Raw genomic sequence first — 16,911 nt, 5'->3', positions numbered from 1 at the left:
TCTTTTTATGACTTTTTATTTTCTTTATATATACGATTTTACGTAAAAAGAAATACATTTCTTTCTTCAAATTTTGATATTAATAAAATTAAATACTGCCGTGCCGTAGTAGAATCGGCTTTTCAAACCCGTTCTGACCAAAACAATTCAAATGAAAAGTGCTGTAAAGTTTGACTGAATATGGATTACTTTGACTTTGAAATTTAGCAGCTACTTATTATACCTTAAAAAAAGTTTTAAATGCCGATAAAAACTGCACATAATGTTATGTAGACATTCAGTTCACCAGAATATCAAATGTATCACCGTGGTCTTCGTAAGAAAGAAATGAAAGTTTCTCCTACCAATCTAATAATTGAATTACAAATGTAGGGAATTTCACAAACGAAACCGTCGTAATTAAAACACATACATATAATAAGCAGCTAAATAAATAAGCTTCATTCAATATTTACACAAGACGTTTCTTACCTAAACAGGAGAGCGAATGAAGGAAGAACCGCATATTTAACACAATTGAAACAGATTTACAAAGACGCTTGATTCAAGTGGCATTGAATATAGCAATCATGCAATAAATTTATATATTAAGGTTGGTACACACGAAATTCTATCACTACGACAATATTTTAAATATTTTTTTATAATAAATAGCAGTAAATTTCGCGGTCTGCTAATTACGTCGTTTCCTTAACACAATCTTACTGATATGAGTCATTTAATTGATATTATCAAATAAGATAATGAATCACGTCAGAAATTTAATCCCAAAACACCTTCCGTATATACACAATATACCTACATACTTGATGCATAGGTTTTTTACTCACTAATCTCTCTCTCACTTTTATCAAACGTAATAAAATATTTTTGCTGTTATAATATGAATAACGTATAACATTTATAATAATAAGATTGAAATGCGGTAACCGAATTGTATGGTTTTGTTCTAATCGTTTTAAACCACGCCCAACTGAAGTTTGCATAAGAGAATTATGTATTTTTTCGTATCATATGTACAATACACTTATAGTATCGTATTACGAAAGCTATGTAATCAAAACATTGCCGACGCAGCGATACAAGCGCATGGTTTCCGCAGGATGTTGCGCGCACGACGCCCGTGACCGCTACAACAAGCTTGTTATTTCTATTGTTTTATGGTAAAGAATAAATTAAACAGAAACAGTAAGGTCCGCTCATTCACATTTAATCAAGAAGTTCTATACTCCTACGGACAACATTTAGAAGAACACAAGGCTTTAAACTAGGCCAGGCTAATAAATGTTTATAAACCCATATATTAGATTATAAAAATGCTTCAACATAATTGGAATAACAAGTCAACGACCACGATGTGAACAAGCACATGTTTGCAAGCCATTACCGTTATTGCATCGATGTCTTATAGCATATACATATACAATAATATCTTCATAAATCTACTAACAACTTACTTTCCAACATATAAGGGAACATTATTCTAGTAGCGATAATTTTGCATACAAAATGTTTAGTTAATTTGCAGTAATTTAAAAAACTAATAAAATAAATGCAGCAAATAAATTAAATACAAAACTAATTTGTATGTGTAGATAATGAAGTGTCTATAATGAATTTTGTAGCTATTTCTATAAAATCTAATTTTTATAACATTTCATGAAAATTAAACAAATTTTGCCGGAAAATAGTCTAAAGACTATATCTAATAAAAAGTAGACGGTCGTCAAGAACATTATAATTAATGGGATTTTAAAATTTTGAAGCATACCATTTCAAAGGAACTACGGTAAGGTTTGGTTCTTAGCGAGTAATTATAGTTTTTCTAAAGATTTGCGTTCAGATGAGTGAATACAAAAAGAAAGTGGGCGGAAAGATGCTTGATAGAGCTTAATTCAAGGAATCGTTGGAATTAAAAAAAAAACAGAAATACTTATTTTGACCGTATTCAATTTATTGTAAACGTCTTACTGTAGGAATTACCACGTAGAGCATAACTATTAGCTTCATATTCATCTACCCAAAAGTTGCCTAGAGCTCCATGACCATTATCAACCGAAAATCTGGTATTCTACGATTGTAACATTAATTTGTAGAACTACCGCGAATTTTAATCTTATATAATATGTTGAGTAGAGTCCCTGGTGGCACCAGTGAGGCTCTGACTCATTTCTTTATAGGCCAGCAGATGATCAGCCTTCGGTGTCTCTTTACAAAACTATTCATTTGTAACCAAGGCCAACCACTTCAATTTCTTTATAATGAATTATATATATATATTTTTTTTGTCGTAACTGGCTATACTCAGGATTACGCGGGTTTAGTCCACGTCCAAAACATCACATCTAGCTTTTTAAATAAATCGTAAAAAATACCTGTTGTTGATTCAAGTTTAAATATTATGTGTTTTAAAATCAGACCAAAATATGACCTGAAATATGTCTTGAATAAATCGAGTAACAGAGAAGCGGTTAAATTCAGCTATAACATTAATTTCCTCGTTTATTTCATTACATTTAACAGATCGATTAATGATAAATACAAAACGGTTAGGAAACTCATTTGGTCAATGAATGATGAAATGAACCTTAAGTTTCACCCTTGAGGTGAGTGACCAATAAGCTTCGACGTTAGTTTGGCAAGTGAGTCACTCCATAATTACTGCAAGTCTGGACTACGTAGAACCAAACAAACCATACAATATTGGTTTTAAATTCTTTGTAGACATCCAAGAAATAAATTCATTCATTATTTTAGACCAATAAACGTACCATAAATATGTCAAATGACTTTTATTATCTCACAGAGTTTATAAATGATTAAATTACATAAAGTAGATTTTATAAATTTCCTTTGTCCTGAATTATTTACAAATAAAGTTCTGCACCAACAACATAAGGTGTGTATTTTAAATTACTATATTATATAGTATTAGGATTAATTTATAGGAGAATTCAGGTTAATAAAAGGTTTAATGGTTTGGTTACTAATTCTACGAAGTAATTAAATACTAAAGTACTTAGTATAAGTATCTACTAATTTAAGTAAGGAAGTACTACTACTGTGAACGAGAATAGGGTAAGGATTATTATATATAGGGATATCCAGACCACTTTCTCAAAGGTAACTTTCAATAATGTAAATTTAGTTCATAATACACTTGAGTGAACGATAACTTGGAAAGGAGTTCCTAAAAGCCTGCTGAATACAAATTAATTATATAACGGTATTATATACATACTGTTTTAATTTCAAATTCTCTAAAATAACCAAATCATATACATAATTTACAAAGTGTTACAGTATAATTAATGTTATTTATTTAAATTGTATATTCAATATCATATGCTTATTGCGTTTACCGACGTCACGTAAAAATTACATTCATAATCTTACCTGAATGTACTGCTACTTCATCATCTACATCTAGATAGGCTCTTCTAATACTCAAAGGACTATTGGCAACTTGCTCATCATTCTTCTTTATTAGAGCACCAATAACTTCTTTTTCACCACCATGAGCATCTATGAAGTCGTCATAATTATCTCGTAGGTCAGTAATAACAGTAGTGGTCTCCAAGCCTTCCTCAACATTTTTAGCAGTTAGGCTCCTTAATAGCGAATTACTTCTAGTTAGCTTAGTGCTTCTGGATCTTCGAATAAAATTCAATCCAGAAATCTTTCCGACACTTTTGTTGGGGCTCTCAGGTGTTACAGTTATTTTAGGGTTCTTAAATATTGATGTAGAGCTACTGCTTCCTCGTATTGGTGATGGTGTGTTCAAATTCTGTGGTAACGTTTTCGATTTTTCACTACTTGAGGTTTGAAATCTAGGAGAATCTGCTATTAACGACAAATTAGAATTTCTTACATTTGTTGGCGGCTGTAACTTGTATGGTAAATTAACGATAGAGTTGTTGAGCCTATTGGAGGATGTTGGGTGATAAACTCTATCGTAGCGTGCCTCACATGAAGTGGAACTTCGGAGTCGTGGTTTCGAATTATTTATTTTATTTTCAGATACTAGTCTAGGGCTCGTGAGATCGCGCTGACCTACTCTAGGTAGCGCTTCATTTGAACTAGTTGACGATAAAGGTCGATACCGCCGTGGGCTAAACAAACTAACATCGCTTTCGCTTTCGGTCAAGGATGAATCATGGTTTGTAATCTGTAGTTTTGCACGGTCTGATGCATATTTACGTTTTGGTTTCACGGGTACGTCCAATCTTTGCCCAGTTATTAATGATTCTTTTTCTTCTGGGCTTAGAGGCAGGTAATTTTCGAAACTCTCAAACAATGGCACATAGAAAATTGATTTACGATGACCCTGCTCACTACAGGCGGGGGACGACTTTGGTGTTGAACTCATACTGGTCATTACTGGATAACCGAAACATGCCACTTTATAGCAGTTTGTGTTTAACGTAGAATTCTTGGCACATTAACGTTTGTTCCACACAGACATTGCACTTTTATAAATTTGAAACATTGTTACTATTATTTCATCGCTCTCATTCTATTAAAGAAAACAAAACATAGGAATATTTAGGTATGATATCATGTTTCTAATTAAAAAGCGCTAGTAAATCAGTTTGCACTAACCATGTGAAATATTTTCACGAAAGTTTATTCACAAGTTCTATCGATCGATGTTAAACAACAACTATGAATAATTTCACATTATCACGGAGCGATAAGATTATGCAGCGGTAACCAATCAAGTACTCAACGGGCAAAGGAGGCCAAGTCATTGTACTTTACCACCACTCTCATAATAATCGGCTTCAGAAAGGGTATTGTGATGGTAATAAGATTAGACGATGTTCCTAATTATTAAAAAAGATATGCCACACTCAAATCACCTGTTTCAATAACTATTAATATAGGGTATAAGGAGAAATGTGTTTGTGATCGCTGCAGAGCTATATTTTCGTTTTTATGTCATAATGATATGAAAAAATCAAAAGTTTATGGTTTCTTTCACACTCAAGTAAATTGTAGTTTCGTAAAATCTAATATTATTAATCCTTTATAGTAAAGAAATAAAGCTGTTTATAAACAATCAAACGGAGGCGGTTGAGATGGTTATAATGAAGTAGGTTAAAATGTTTCTACACATGTGCCACAGCTGGGAGCAAGTGTCGTGCAAATATATTTAGGAACAGTAACGAGAATATTGCGTACGCAATTAGTCTTAGAACATGGTATTTGTTAATTAAATTTCAAACTAGTAAATTCTCATGTTTACTTTAATTAAAAAGCAAGGTAATGGAAATGAAATGTGGCATGTTATAATCGGTATATTCACAGAATGGCGCGATCATAAAAATGCTAACAAATAGATATCGAATGTTTTTTAAAATAGAATATTTCAGTTAGATGAAATTAATATATGATATAAAAAGTAATCTCAATTCCTTTGCTTGTATTCACTCCATTTCTATTTTGAAAAATATTGTTAAAGTGTAGATTACTCACTTTTTATACAGTTTATAAAAAGTTATTTAAAACAACGAGCCGTCGATTAAATTCTTGTAATAAAAGCCTGATCCAGTGAAAATTTAAGACAAACAAAACGTATAAAACAAGCCCCGGATGTCGTGATATAGAATGAGATCGTGTTATGAGTACAGGCGAGCAAATAAAGCTTGCGGAACGAACGCTATTAACCGGTCTGCTATGTGAAAACATAAAACAAGATAGACACATGTTCGGCCCAAGAATTACTTTGTACAATCAATACATTTTATGAACACTACGACTAAACTATCCTGTTTATAGTATTGTGCGTTATTTTGCCATACAGGTTTCAAAGCTTTTCATACGTTTTATTACTTTATACGTTCACTCCGAAAAAATCTCAACATTCTTTTCAACCTCTGTTGGAAACATATCGTTAACTTTACTTTCATTATATCATAGCCTCGATTTAATTTAAGTTTCCTATATATAACAGTTTCAATTACTTCACTATTAATTTTGACTAAGATGATTGCTAGTTTTGTATTATAAAACCATAAGATACAACCCTTACAACTTCCAACTAGTACGAACAATCTCTGCAAAATATTTATGGATGGCTTAAAATATGTATCCTGTTCTTTGTATGCCTTTGAATAAATGCAGCAAAATCCTGGCATCTAGAGTTGAAGTTGGCATGACTAATACGCTATCAAGATTCAAGGCAAGCAAATGTTACATGAATTTTGCCGAGACTTACTGCAATTTGCTAAATTATACTATTCTATATAAAATATACTATTTCCCTTTTGTTTAATGCATATTTTATACATTGCTCTTAGCTCTGAATTACACCCATGAGATTTTATTATTTGGTGACTATAGAGTTTCTCTTAATTATAACGGCCATAAATATGTTGTGTACCGTAAAAAGCGAGGAGAATTTATTTCATTAATTTTGAGTCACAACAATATTCAAATGTACGCAAAACTTTAAAAAAAAAATTTTTTTTTTTCAAAGAACCTTATGCTTTAAGCCATTTGATTTCTCGTTTGAAAGTAGAACTCGGAGGCCGTATGGTACTATTAGAAGTAGTTAAGAATACAAAATATATACGTACTTCCTTATAGCTACAGATTTTAACAGGATGATTTAGAACAAAGTCATGGTATGTTATTTTTATAATGAAAACTAAAAAAATCACACACAACTTTCGCACAATCCGAATGTGTACAATATGAATAAAAACGAAATTACGTTGTGCTCCGCAGCGACATTTTTCACACGCAATCCTTGCAAATAATTCAACAAAAAATTATCCACATTCCATGCTCAAAGAACATTAAAATGCCACAACCATTTTTACGCTTAACTTCTGTATACTTTTAAGTACTAATAAACCATTTGGTTTATATTCAATTGGAGCTTTTTTATAATTTAATACGAAACTACTAAACATAGGTTCCTTCTTTTGTATATAAAAGGAAACCTGTATGTTTTAATTAACTCAATTAATAATAATTAATAATGCACGATTGCACTCATTTAATATAAATAATATTTTGGAAAAATGCTATAATTTTATTTAAGCTTATAGCTTAAAATATAAAGGCAACTTTATACTAAAAGTAACGAAACCAACCACTAACGAGTGGTAAGATAATAGCATCTGTCTATTCAGTAATGAATCATGGAACTATTTGTATGTTTTGAAATTATATCATACAAATGTATTTCTTATTACAAAAAATTGGTATCGGCAAATATTGTGGTAAAAAATTATGTGGTATGGGAAACTTGCCCCTACCACGAGACTAAGCAAAAGACCTAAAAAAGGCTTCTGTGCAACTTACGGCAAACACACGTGTCGGAATCTCCACAAAGCAAGTGCTGCGCCATGGCAGTTTTAATCTCAAAATTCAAAATGTTCCTTAGATTTCCTCAACTGTGTAACTGCTGTGTAAGGTTATGACGCTACAATTACGTTTTATTAGAAAACTTTCTTAAATGGAGCACATTTTACAGGAGACTGTACTTTCGAGTTACATCAACTTGCAGACACTCAGAGGGTATGAAACTAAACATAGGCAAGCATTGGCAAGTGTGCGTATTTGATTCGATACTTTTTTTTAGAACAACGCCTTGTGCTTCGAAGAGCCAACCAATTTTTTGAAAAATTTCGTGCGCATAGGAAAACCTTTATTTGTAATTACGTGTTTTAATTAGTACAATATAATATAATCTTTTTTGTCCAGCGATAATTGTAGTCTACTTTCTATAGCTTTAATGTAGATTACCATAATGTTAATATGTATGTATAAGAATTATTAATAGTGCTTATAATGACTTCCTCTAAACAAGTATTAACAGCGGAATTCCTATACTTCTATAATCAAGTTTTACATCCCACGTGGGACTTTGTGAATTTAATAGAGCTTGCAAATTACAAAACCATAAACCTAAGGCAAGGAACTTTGTACTTTATTATTTATATAATATTTAGGTTTAATATACTTTAAATATAGTAATGGATATAAATGAAATAGGTCGTGTGTGATTTTCAAAGTCAGTCAAATGCGCTTCTTATACAAAATTCTAAGAGCCGTCCCAATTATCCGTCCCTATGGGTATAGAAATGCGTGTTTTTTTTTTAATTCTTGCGTTCACATATATATATATATATATATATATATGTGAACGCATATACATATATATATATATATATATATATATATATATATATATGTGAACGCAAGAATTGAATAAATGTATGTATATATATATATATATATATATATACATTTCATTTTAGGAAAAAATAATAGCAATTCTAAACAATATGCAGAGTAAACTATACACCCATATTGATATAAATATCAATAATCAACGTTCACAAAGAGGATCGCTTTGATTTTGATACATCTTTGATAAAAAAAATATAACTACATATAATGAACTTGGGAAACTGGTCTTAAGTACAAGGTTTGATTTAAGTAGGACATACTAACGAAGCAAAAACCGATCGCTATCCCGTTAAGAATACCATGATTGACTTCGAAAGTTCAAGTTTTTTATAACTTTTCTCTATAATCATATAGTCTAAGAACGATATTAAAGCAATAAGTAATAATTTGTTATTTTAGGCAGTTGATACAAAATGCAGATGGTAACAAAACCAAAACTTATTAAGAAATCTGGTAAATCGTTGAGGCTTTAAAGTTTTCTTATAAGATGTTTGGGCTTTAAAAAGACAGATTACCTTTCATTATTGAGTTGCAAGGCGAAAGTAAAATTAGCAGGGATTATTAAACGCATAACGGGGCTTCTTCGTAATACAATATTGCAACGACCCTCACAAGAGATGCATGTCATCAGTCTTCGCGATATAGGTTAGAAAGGGTCACGGTAAAAGCCCTTCGTTACTTAAAATGAGAACAAGTTCTAAAATTATGTAACTGCACGTGCGGTGCTATGTAGTTATATGTAATATGCTCTACACGCATAAAAGATCCGCTGATATAAAACAACGTAAATGGAAACTATAGATAACAATCAACAACCATTTTTGAGCATGAAAAGCAACAAGTCCAGAAATGAAACGAACGTATGTTTTTGTAAGCGCTGTAGTGTCAGCGAATTAATTCTTAAAAAAAATTAAAACTCTAGAGAATTTTTGTAACTGTAGGTAAAGACGATATTTACTTAAACATCAATAATTACAAGTTTAAAAAATTATGGTTCCATTTCAATTCTTACATTTACTTCAACTTTGTTGATTGTGTTAGTTGTAGGAATGCCAACCGGACGATTGCATTCGGAGGCTGTAGTATAAGACAAATTATAAGTTGAAGGCTAGTCAACACAAGCTTATTTAGAAATTATTGAAACTATCCTCTTAAGTATCCAGACAGCCCTACTTACAGATATATATATAGAAAATACTAACTACTTAATATTCATTGATGATTTGTTTGTATTCATAGTGTTTGTAAATCATACACTTAAGAGTGCCGAAAATGTCCTAAATATACGCCATTATTACTAAATATACGTTAATTACATCTTACAACGGGCATTTATGAGTAACTAATATTAGTGTTATATTATCATGATCGTGACGAATATTACACAAGACCTAGATAACCACCGTTCACCAACCAAAGGTCACGATCACAAAGAGTATGATTGTTGCATGATTATGCACCTCTAGTAGGATTAAATAGTTCTGTTTCGTCATTGATTTTGATAAATTTTGTTAGGTAAGGTAACAGGTATCAAAGTCTCATAAATATCTATTGAATCGTTGTTCCTTGTCTCACCCGTGTCATTTGAAAGTGATATAGCGCCATTTAACAAATTTATTTCTGATATATTGTTATATGATGCTTGTTTGATCCGTTAATGAAATCCCTTAATACGAGTTAGGTTTAGGTTTCGCATCTAAACCCTTCATTATTCTACTATGTGTAACGTTAGATACGCTTTATCGGTCATGTTTGAGAAATGATATTGGTTAATTACATACCTAAAAATCTTTATTATTCTTTTAAACATTTACCAACATATTAACTACTTGTCAATAATAATATACACACAGATATTCAGTGTTAAAGGTTTTACCAATATAGCAGTCCCTATAAAAAGGCAAAGTCCATACATTTATTATTATTTATTAATGTACGTTTCATTTAGTTTTAAACATGTTTGTGAATAAAGATTGTACATTTAATTATATCAAAACAATAATGATGTATCATTACAAAAATGTATTACATGTTAGGATGTCTATAATATTTATTTATACGCAATGATAAATTGAACTTAACATACCTCAGGCTGATAATATATCGCACAACATTAATAGGAAGAGCATATTTTATTAGCTGACATTTAGATAACCCTGTTTCCTCTGAAATATGACCAGGGGTCAAATCGTTATTAAGTTACTCAACTCTAACCTCTAAAATTTTAACATTTTATTTACTCCTGAAGATATTTTAAAAATTATTAAAAACTTAACAAATTAACTAACCAACAACACAATATTGTTTGCTTTCCTATCGATCACAAATTATGTGATCGCAAAAGATTATTTTTATTTTAACCTTGAAGTAACCATAAGTTTCCATAATGTAAGAAATATTCTTATCCAATTTATGCTATTTCTACTGTACTCTTCTTCTACATAGATTGTATCTAAGGAGAAGTTCAACGCGTGTCTCAGTTTCCAAATCATTATTTATTTTTATTTATTTATTTACACTTCGTTACACTACAAAATAAAAATAAAAATTAACATAATTAAATCAAAAGGAGGGCAACTGGCGGCCTTATCGCTTACGAGCGATCTCTTCCAGGCAACCACTGTGAGTAAAGAAAAAAATAAATGTATTAAATAAGATAGGCAAGTAGTGCAAAATACATGTAATACACAGTTATTAAACAAAACTAAACAGGAATAAAATATTAAAGATACATTAAAGAGTAAAAAGACACATAAATCACGATAATTTAAGATAAGTCTCACGTCAGTTAGTAGTTAGTAAGAAAGTTCGGGATACGATGTGGACAGGAAGATAAAGAAGGAGCTAAGCGAATAGGGACGGGAAGTGAATTCCATAGCCTAACTGCGGAGACCTTAAAGGAATCGCCAAGAAAGGAGGAGTTATGAGATGGGATTTCAAGGGTATAGTTTTCGGAAGAGCGTAAGCTATAGTTATGGGCTCCCAAAAAATTGAAATCATTTTTGAGATAGGAAGGAGTTTTAGGGTTGAACAGGATGGAATATAGGAGATGAAGAACATGAGCATCGCGTCGCTGACGAATTGGCAACCAGCCTAGCCGCTTACGGAACGCAGAGATATGATCGTACTTTCTTAGACCGAATATAAATCTGATACAGAAATTTTGGAGACGATCCAGTCTATTTAGCAATTCCTCGTTAAGATCGGAGGAGCAGGAATCGGCGTAGTCCAGTAAAGGCAGGAGGAGAGATTGCGCCAGTGAGGTTTTGGTACTAAAGGGAAGAAAATTACTAAGACGTCGAAGGATACTGGAGGCACCGTATAATTTTCGGCTAACTTCTTTAACATGCTGCTCCCAGGATAAATTTTGATCAAATAAAACCCCCAAATTTTTTACTGTACGGCTAAAATTTAAAATTACACCATCGATATGGATAGGGGATATCCTGGCCCAATCAATTCTCGTCGTGAAATAGGGGCTGCCAATAATTAATACCTTACTCTTTTTGGGATTGATTAGAAGACCAAATTTTTTACTCCAGTCAACTATCTTTGCCAGCTCATTGTTGGTAGATTGTATGGCTTGCGGGAGATCATCGAGACTTGATTGTACGTAGATTTGAAGATCGTCAGCGTATAAATGAAAATTAGTTGAAAGTCGGAAAGTTAAGGAGTTAATATATATAGCAAAAAGAAGAGGAGAAAGTACGCCACCTTGCGGAACGCCAGATTCAATCAAACTCCACTGAGATATGCAATCGCTTGTCTTAATACACTGGCGGCGCCCATTAAGATAGTTAGAGAACCAGTTAACAGCATGAGAAGAAATATTAATAGATCTAAGCAACCCCATTAGAATTTTAAAATTAATAGTATTAAAAGCGTTGCTGAAATCTAGCAGTGTGAGAATTGTGAGTTGTTTGTGGTCCATGCCTTCGCGAATATCATCGGCTACTCTGACCAGAGCAGTAGTAGTGCTATGTCCAGGTCGAAACCCAGACTGAAGTGGATTCAGTATGGAATTTTTGTTTAGGAAATTATTTAATTGCTCATGTATGAGGCGTTCAAGTACCTTGGATAGAAATGGCAGAATCGAGATGGGTCGAAAATCAGAAAAAGTACTAGGATTAGCCTTTTTGGGGATAGGGATGATAAGTCCATCCTTCCAGCAAGAAGGAAATTCACCTATAGAAATGGAAAAATTAAAAATATGTGTGATTACAGGAAGTATAAGAGAGAGAATAGGTATGATCATAGCACGACTAATCAGGTCAGAACCAACAGCGTTGGAATGAATAGAAGAAATACTCGATTCAACTTTCTGACTAGAGAATTCATCGAAAGAGAAAGATGGAAAACTAGGACGAGGGAGAGATGATATATACTCAAGTGTTAAGTCCAGATCGATATTACTTGAAGTGGAGTGAGAGGTAAAATGGGCGTTTAGGCTGTTTACGTCGATATCGGGAGTCATGGCAGTACGTGGTGGCTTACCGATACCCAGAGATTTTAAAAATTTCCATATTTTTGAGGGATCCCCATTAGACACTGAGTCGTGAATGTGTCGTCTCTGCGCATCGCGACAACGCGTGTTGCAACGGTTGCGCAAGGTTTTGTAAAATACATGTTCCTTATCCGTTTTGGCTGTTCTCATCTTGGCCTTAGCACGGTTTTTTTGTTTAATCAAAGATTTGATTTCATCGTTGAGCCAAGGAGCAGGTAAATGCTTGAGTTTAACGGGCCTCAAAGGAGCATGTATATCATAAAGATTAGTGATGGAGGCATTTAGTAAATCAACTTTACCATTGAGGGTGGGACACTCGTAAATCGTGCTAAAGTCAATTCTGGCCGCATCTATAAGCAGACGCTCGGTGTCGATCGCAGCAAAATTACGCCTAAGGACTACGGTGGGTTTTAGTTTAGGAGGTTTAAGATTGAGAGACAAATAAATGAGGTCGTGATGAGAAAAAGCAACAGCAGGAAGTTGGCCATGGTTGGTAACTAGGTCAGGAGAAGAGGTAAATATAAGGTCCAATAAGGAAGGAGTGGAGCCTGGGACTTTGTGTGTGGCATTAAGTGGCAGGTTATGAAGATTATAAGATTCGGTGATGGAGAGCAACTTTTTCGATCGGCAGTCGTCTTTGATTAAGCAGGTATTGAAATCACCCATAACTATTATGTTTTTATAGAGAGGCGAAAATTTTTCAAGAGTGTTATCAAAGCCTGCGAAATAATCGACTAAAAGAGAAGGAGAGTTTACAAAGCAATCCCATCAAATGAGGCATAAAACAGAGACAATGGGCAATAGTTTACATTTTGAATGCACGAACGCACATTTCCCAACCTTAAGGCTTGTCTACTGAAGGTAAATAAATAGAACGTAGAAAAGATAAAATTTACAAAATAAAAGGAACAGTAAAAAGTGGGATTTACAAATAAATTATTGGAAGAAATCAATCGTGAGAAATCCTTTAGGAAACCACAAAGTATTCATGTATCTGTTTCTTTTGAAAGATTTTTGACAGTGTTAAAATGTATGACGGAAATTATAAACTAAATAACAAAAATCACATATTTATTGAACTACATACAACTTAATTTGGGTGACCAATTTCGAGTCACCAGTCTTGGTGATTATTGGTAAATGCAGGAAATTTCACATAAATTATAGTATTTTCTGAGAACATACTTATCTACATAAACAGGAAAACTGCCAGGCCAATTTATAATAACAAAGGATTTGTTACGAATTATCTTTTATACATATCCTGTATAAATTTAACATAGTTTTATTTGTAGAGCATACGAACGCTCGAAATAAATATAACTACTTATTTTGTCTCTTTCCAGTCAGCAGAGATTACTCTCTAGCTAACAAGGTTATGTATCTGAATATATATGTATTGTTGGAATACATTAATTACGGATGATCGTCACGTTTATAACTAATAAGAAAGTTTATTTATATTATCACGCCTTTTTCCCGAACGGGTAGGCAGATACCACGGGTCTCCACTTGCTACTGTCCTGACATACCTCTCTCGCTTCATCCACTTTTATGACATTCACCATGTGTGCTTGTCAAAATCAAGCTTTTGTGTAAGAGTAATTTAATAGATTTGAAAATAACACCTGCTTTATAAAAGGCACCTGCCAACCAGTAACGCAACAGATGGGAAACAAAAAACATAGGGTCCGGAAGTTGAAAGACAGGCGAAAGCATGACCGCATGTAAATGTGAATAATTATTATCGATCAATAATATGAAGGGTTTAAAATACCCTATACTAACTAAAGTTTGCATAAACCATGCGATAAATATGCTACGTGTACTGAAACCCATAACAATAACTAGAGCCCTTTTATAGTGTGTATCACGTAGAGAAGTGTTTAAAAATTTATTGACTTAAGATGATGATGATTATAAATGAAGCCTGATTTTATTCTTTTGTTGCTACAGGCCCTTATAAATGCTAAGATTAAATTTAGTCCAGCTTCGTGTATCCGTTGTTATGTTAAGTGTTGCAACTAATAGTTTTCAGTTACTCTTATAAACTATATTTTCAAATCGTGATGTCATGTGTGTATGTATGGGGACGTTGCGTGAAAGTGAAGCAGAAATTACTGACTATTTTATATTTCAGCTGCCCTCAGTTAAATCCATTAGCGGCTCCAGAAATCAAACCCAGGAGCTCCGGCCAAAATGCATAAAATAAATCAAATCAAATACTTTTAAATTATGGCTGAAAGAATTTTTAATATTGAATGATTATTGTTCTTAAATTTCATTTTATGACGAGATATATTTAGGAAATATATAAAAAATGTGCTAGAATTCTAAAACTAAATTTAAGCTTTCCAAAAACTATCAAGCCAGAAACTTGAGCGAACATGATCGAAGTTTGAATCATTCTTGAACGGAGAGTTGTCACGTAAAAAAGGAAGGGTAGGTACGTCGCACAGCTAGAGTCCGGTTTAGTTAAGGAATGTGACCCAGACCTCATGGGACGATTCAATGACTCATGTGAACTTACTCTTACGAACATTCAATATTTAGAAAGTCAGCGTGGGTGTATTGGTTGTATTTACAAGACGCAACTACATAAATTTATATTATTGAGTATTAATAGAAATTATATACATCGTAATACGGTTCGTTTCTTTGAAACTTAAGCCAGCCTATAGGCTAAATACCTATAACATTGAAAAAATCTTGGTTTGCAATTTTCCAATAGGTGGATTCAAATTAGAATTAGATTATTAATTGTAATGCAAGCCTATCTGCTAAATCTTATTGATTCGTAAAATTTACACAAAATAACAGTTTAAAATACAACACTGGAGAGCGATAGAAACAAAAACATTATTAAAAGGGCCAAAATCTTAATTAAAATTTAATGATTATTTATTGTGTATTTTTCTGTATAACTCTTTGCGCTAGTAAATAAATAATTATAATAATAGGATAGGCAAACCGAAAATATTCCCAAGTTTTGTTTTATTTGTTTGTCTTCTAAAGTAAATCCAATTTTTCACTATACACAAAAATTATATTCATTTGCACAAAATTCACTTTCACTACACTTATTTTTAACATTAAACGAATTATTATATAAGATACGTAATATTATATTTAATATCTCACGCGCGCGCCCGCATAGCTGGCGTGAATAACTTTGTTGACAAGCAGTAAGGGGCCAACCGCCAAGCGCACTTCGCCGCCATATTTAAAAATGTCGGTAAAAGTCGGCTATATTCGTTGCACTTCGATAAAATACTCTTCACACATTAGTCAAAACATAAAATAATTTAATCATGCAATTTGTATTAATATAATCAATCTATTTATAAACTATAATAACCAATAAAATTATATTTAGAAAGCAATACTATTATTATTATTTCAGAAAATACTTTAATTTTAAAGTAAATCCTTGGCAAGGTAGTATTTTTTAAAATAAATATTATTTTTTTAAATATTTTTTTTAGAAGATAAGTGCCGTATTGATTAAAACTACGTAATTATATTTACTACAAAAACATATTTTATTATAGGTAATCAAAGTGAACACGACGCTCTTGAACCCACTACACTGTAAACCAGTTTCGTGGGGTCGCTTTTCTATATTTTACTTGAGAATTTTCATTTATTTAGTAATTGAAATAATGTCAAAGCAGATTATTTTCAATACTAACATTTCAATACGTTTCCGGTGATAATAATCAATTTTTAAACTATGTTTTATAGAGCATTTAACATTAATTGCTATTTACTTTAATCCTAAGTTATTTTGTTATTCTTATAAGAATTGACTTAGATTACAATAGTATTAATATGCTTCCTTTGTCCTTTATTATTCGATTTTATTTTATTTACTTAGTGAAATTAACTTCTAGTTTTTGACAACATATTGCCCTCTAGCGACGAGTAGTATGAAATATAAATTGTAAGTTTTATTAAATACACAATAGATGGCGCTATGGTAGATTTGTAGACTTATAAATAACTATTCAAGACAGTGTAATTATACATATTTTTAAAATTGAAATGATATTATATTGCTTACATCATTATATAAGTCTATGACATTTATGGTTATTCTGATAAAAATTAAAATATTGCAGCACTTATTAAAAGAAAAACACGTCAGATTTTAACAGATGGTAAATTAGAACTAGCTCTTAGAATATTCGCAGCAATTTCAG

The 16,911-nt window shown here is 32.1% G+C and overlaps 1 protein-coding gene across 14 annotated transcripts in view; it reads right to left on the bottom strand.

Moving 5' to 3' along the window:
* Nucleotides 1–16,911, bottom strand: part of LOC123707121 (ras GTPase-activating protein raskol) — a 113,170-nt gene that overhangs the window by 12,907 nt on the left and 83,352 nt on the right. The window contains exons 1-2 of one of the 14 annotated variants that reach the window (XM_045656921.1): nucleotides 15,681–15,840; nucleotides 3,397–4,516 (exon numbers count right to left, since the gene is read on the bottom strand). The exons of the other annotated variants lie outside the window; for them this stretch is intronic. Coding sequence (XP_045512877.1) covers nucleotides 3,397–4,378 — 982 coding nt within the window. The 5' untranslated portion in view covers nucleotides 4,379–4,516; nucleotides 15,681–15,840. Of the gene's footprint in view, nucleotides 1–3,396; nucleotides 4,517–15,680; nucleotides 15,841–16,911 lie in introns of those variants that run through there. 14 annotated transcript variants of the gene reach the window in all.

The sequence above is a fragment of the Pieris brassicae genome, chromosome 3 (assembly GCF_905147105.1).
Source record: "Pieris brassicae chromosome 3, ilPieBrab1.1, whole genome shotgun sequence".
NCBI classification, from domain to species: Eukaryota; Metazoa; Arthropoda; class Insecta; order Lepidoptera; family Pieridae; genus Pieris; species Pieris brassicae.
Note: the sequence above shows the minus strand (reverse complement) of the source record. Positions and strands in the feature narration are given on the sequence as shown.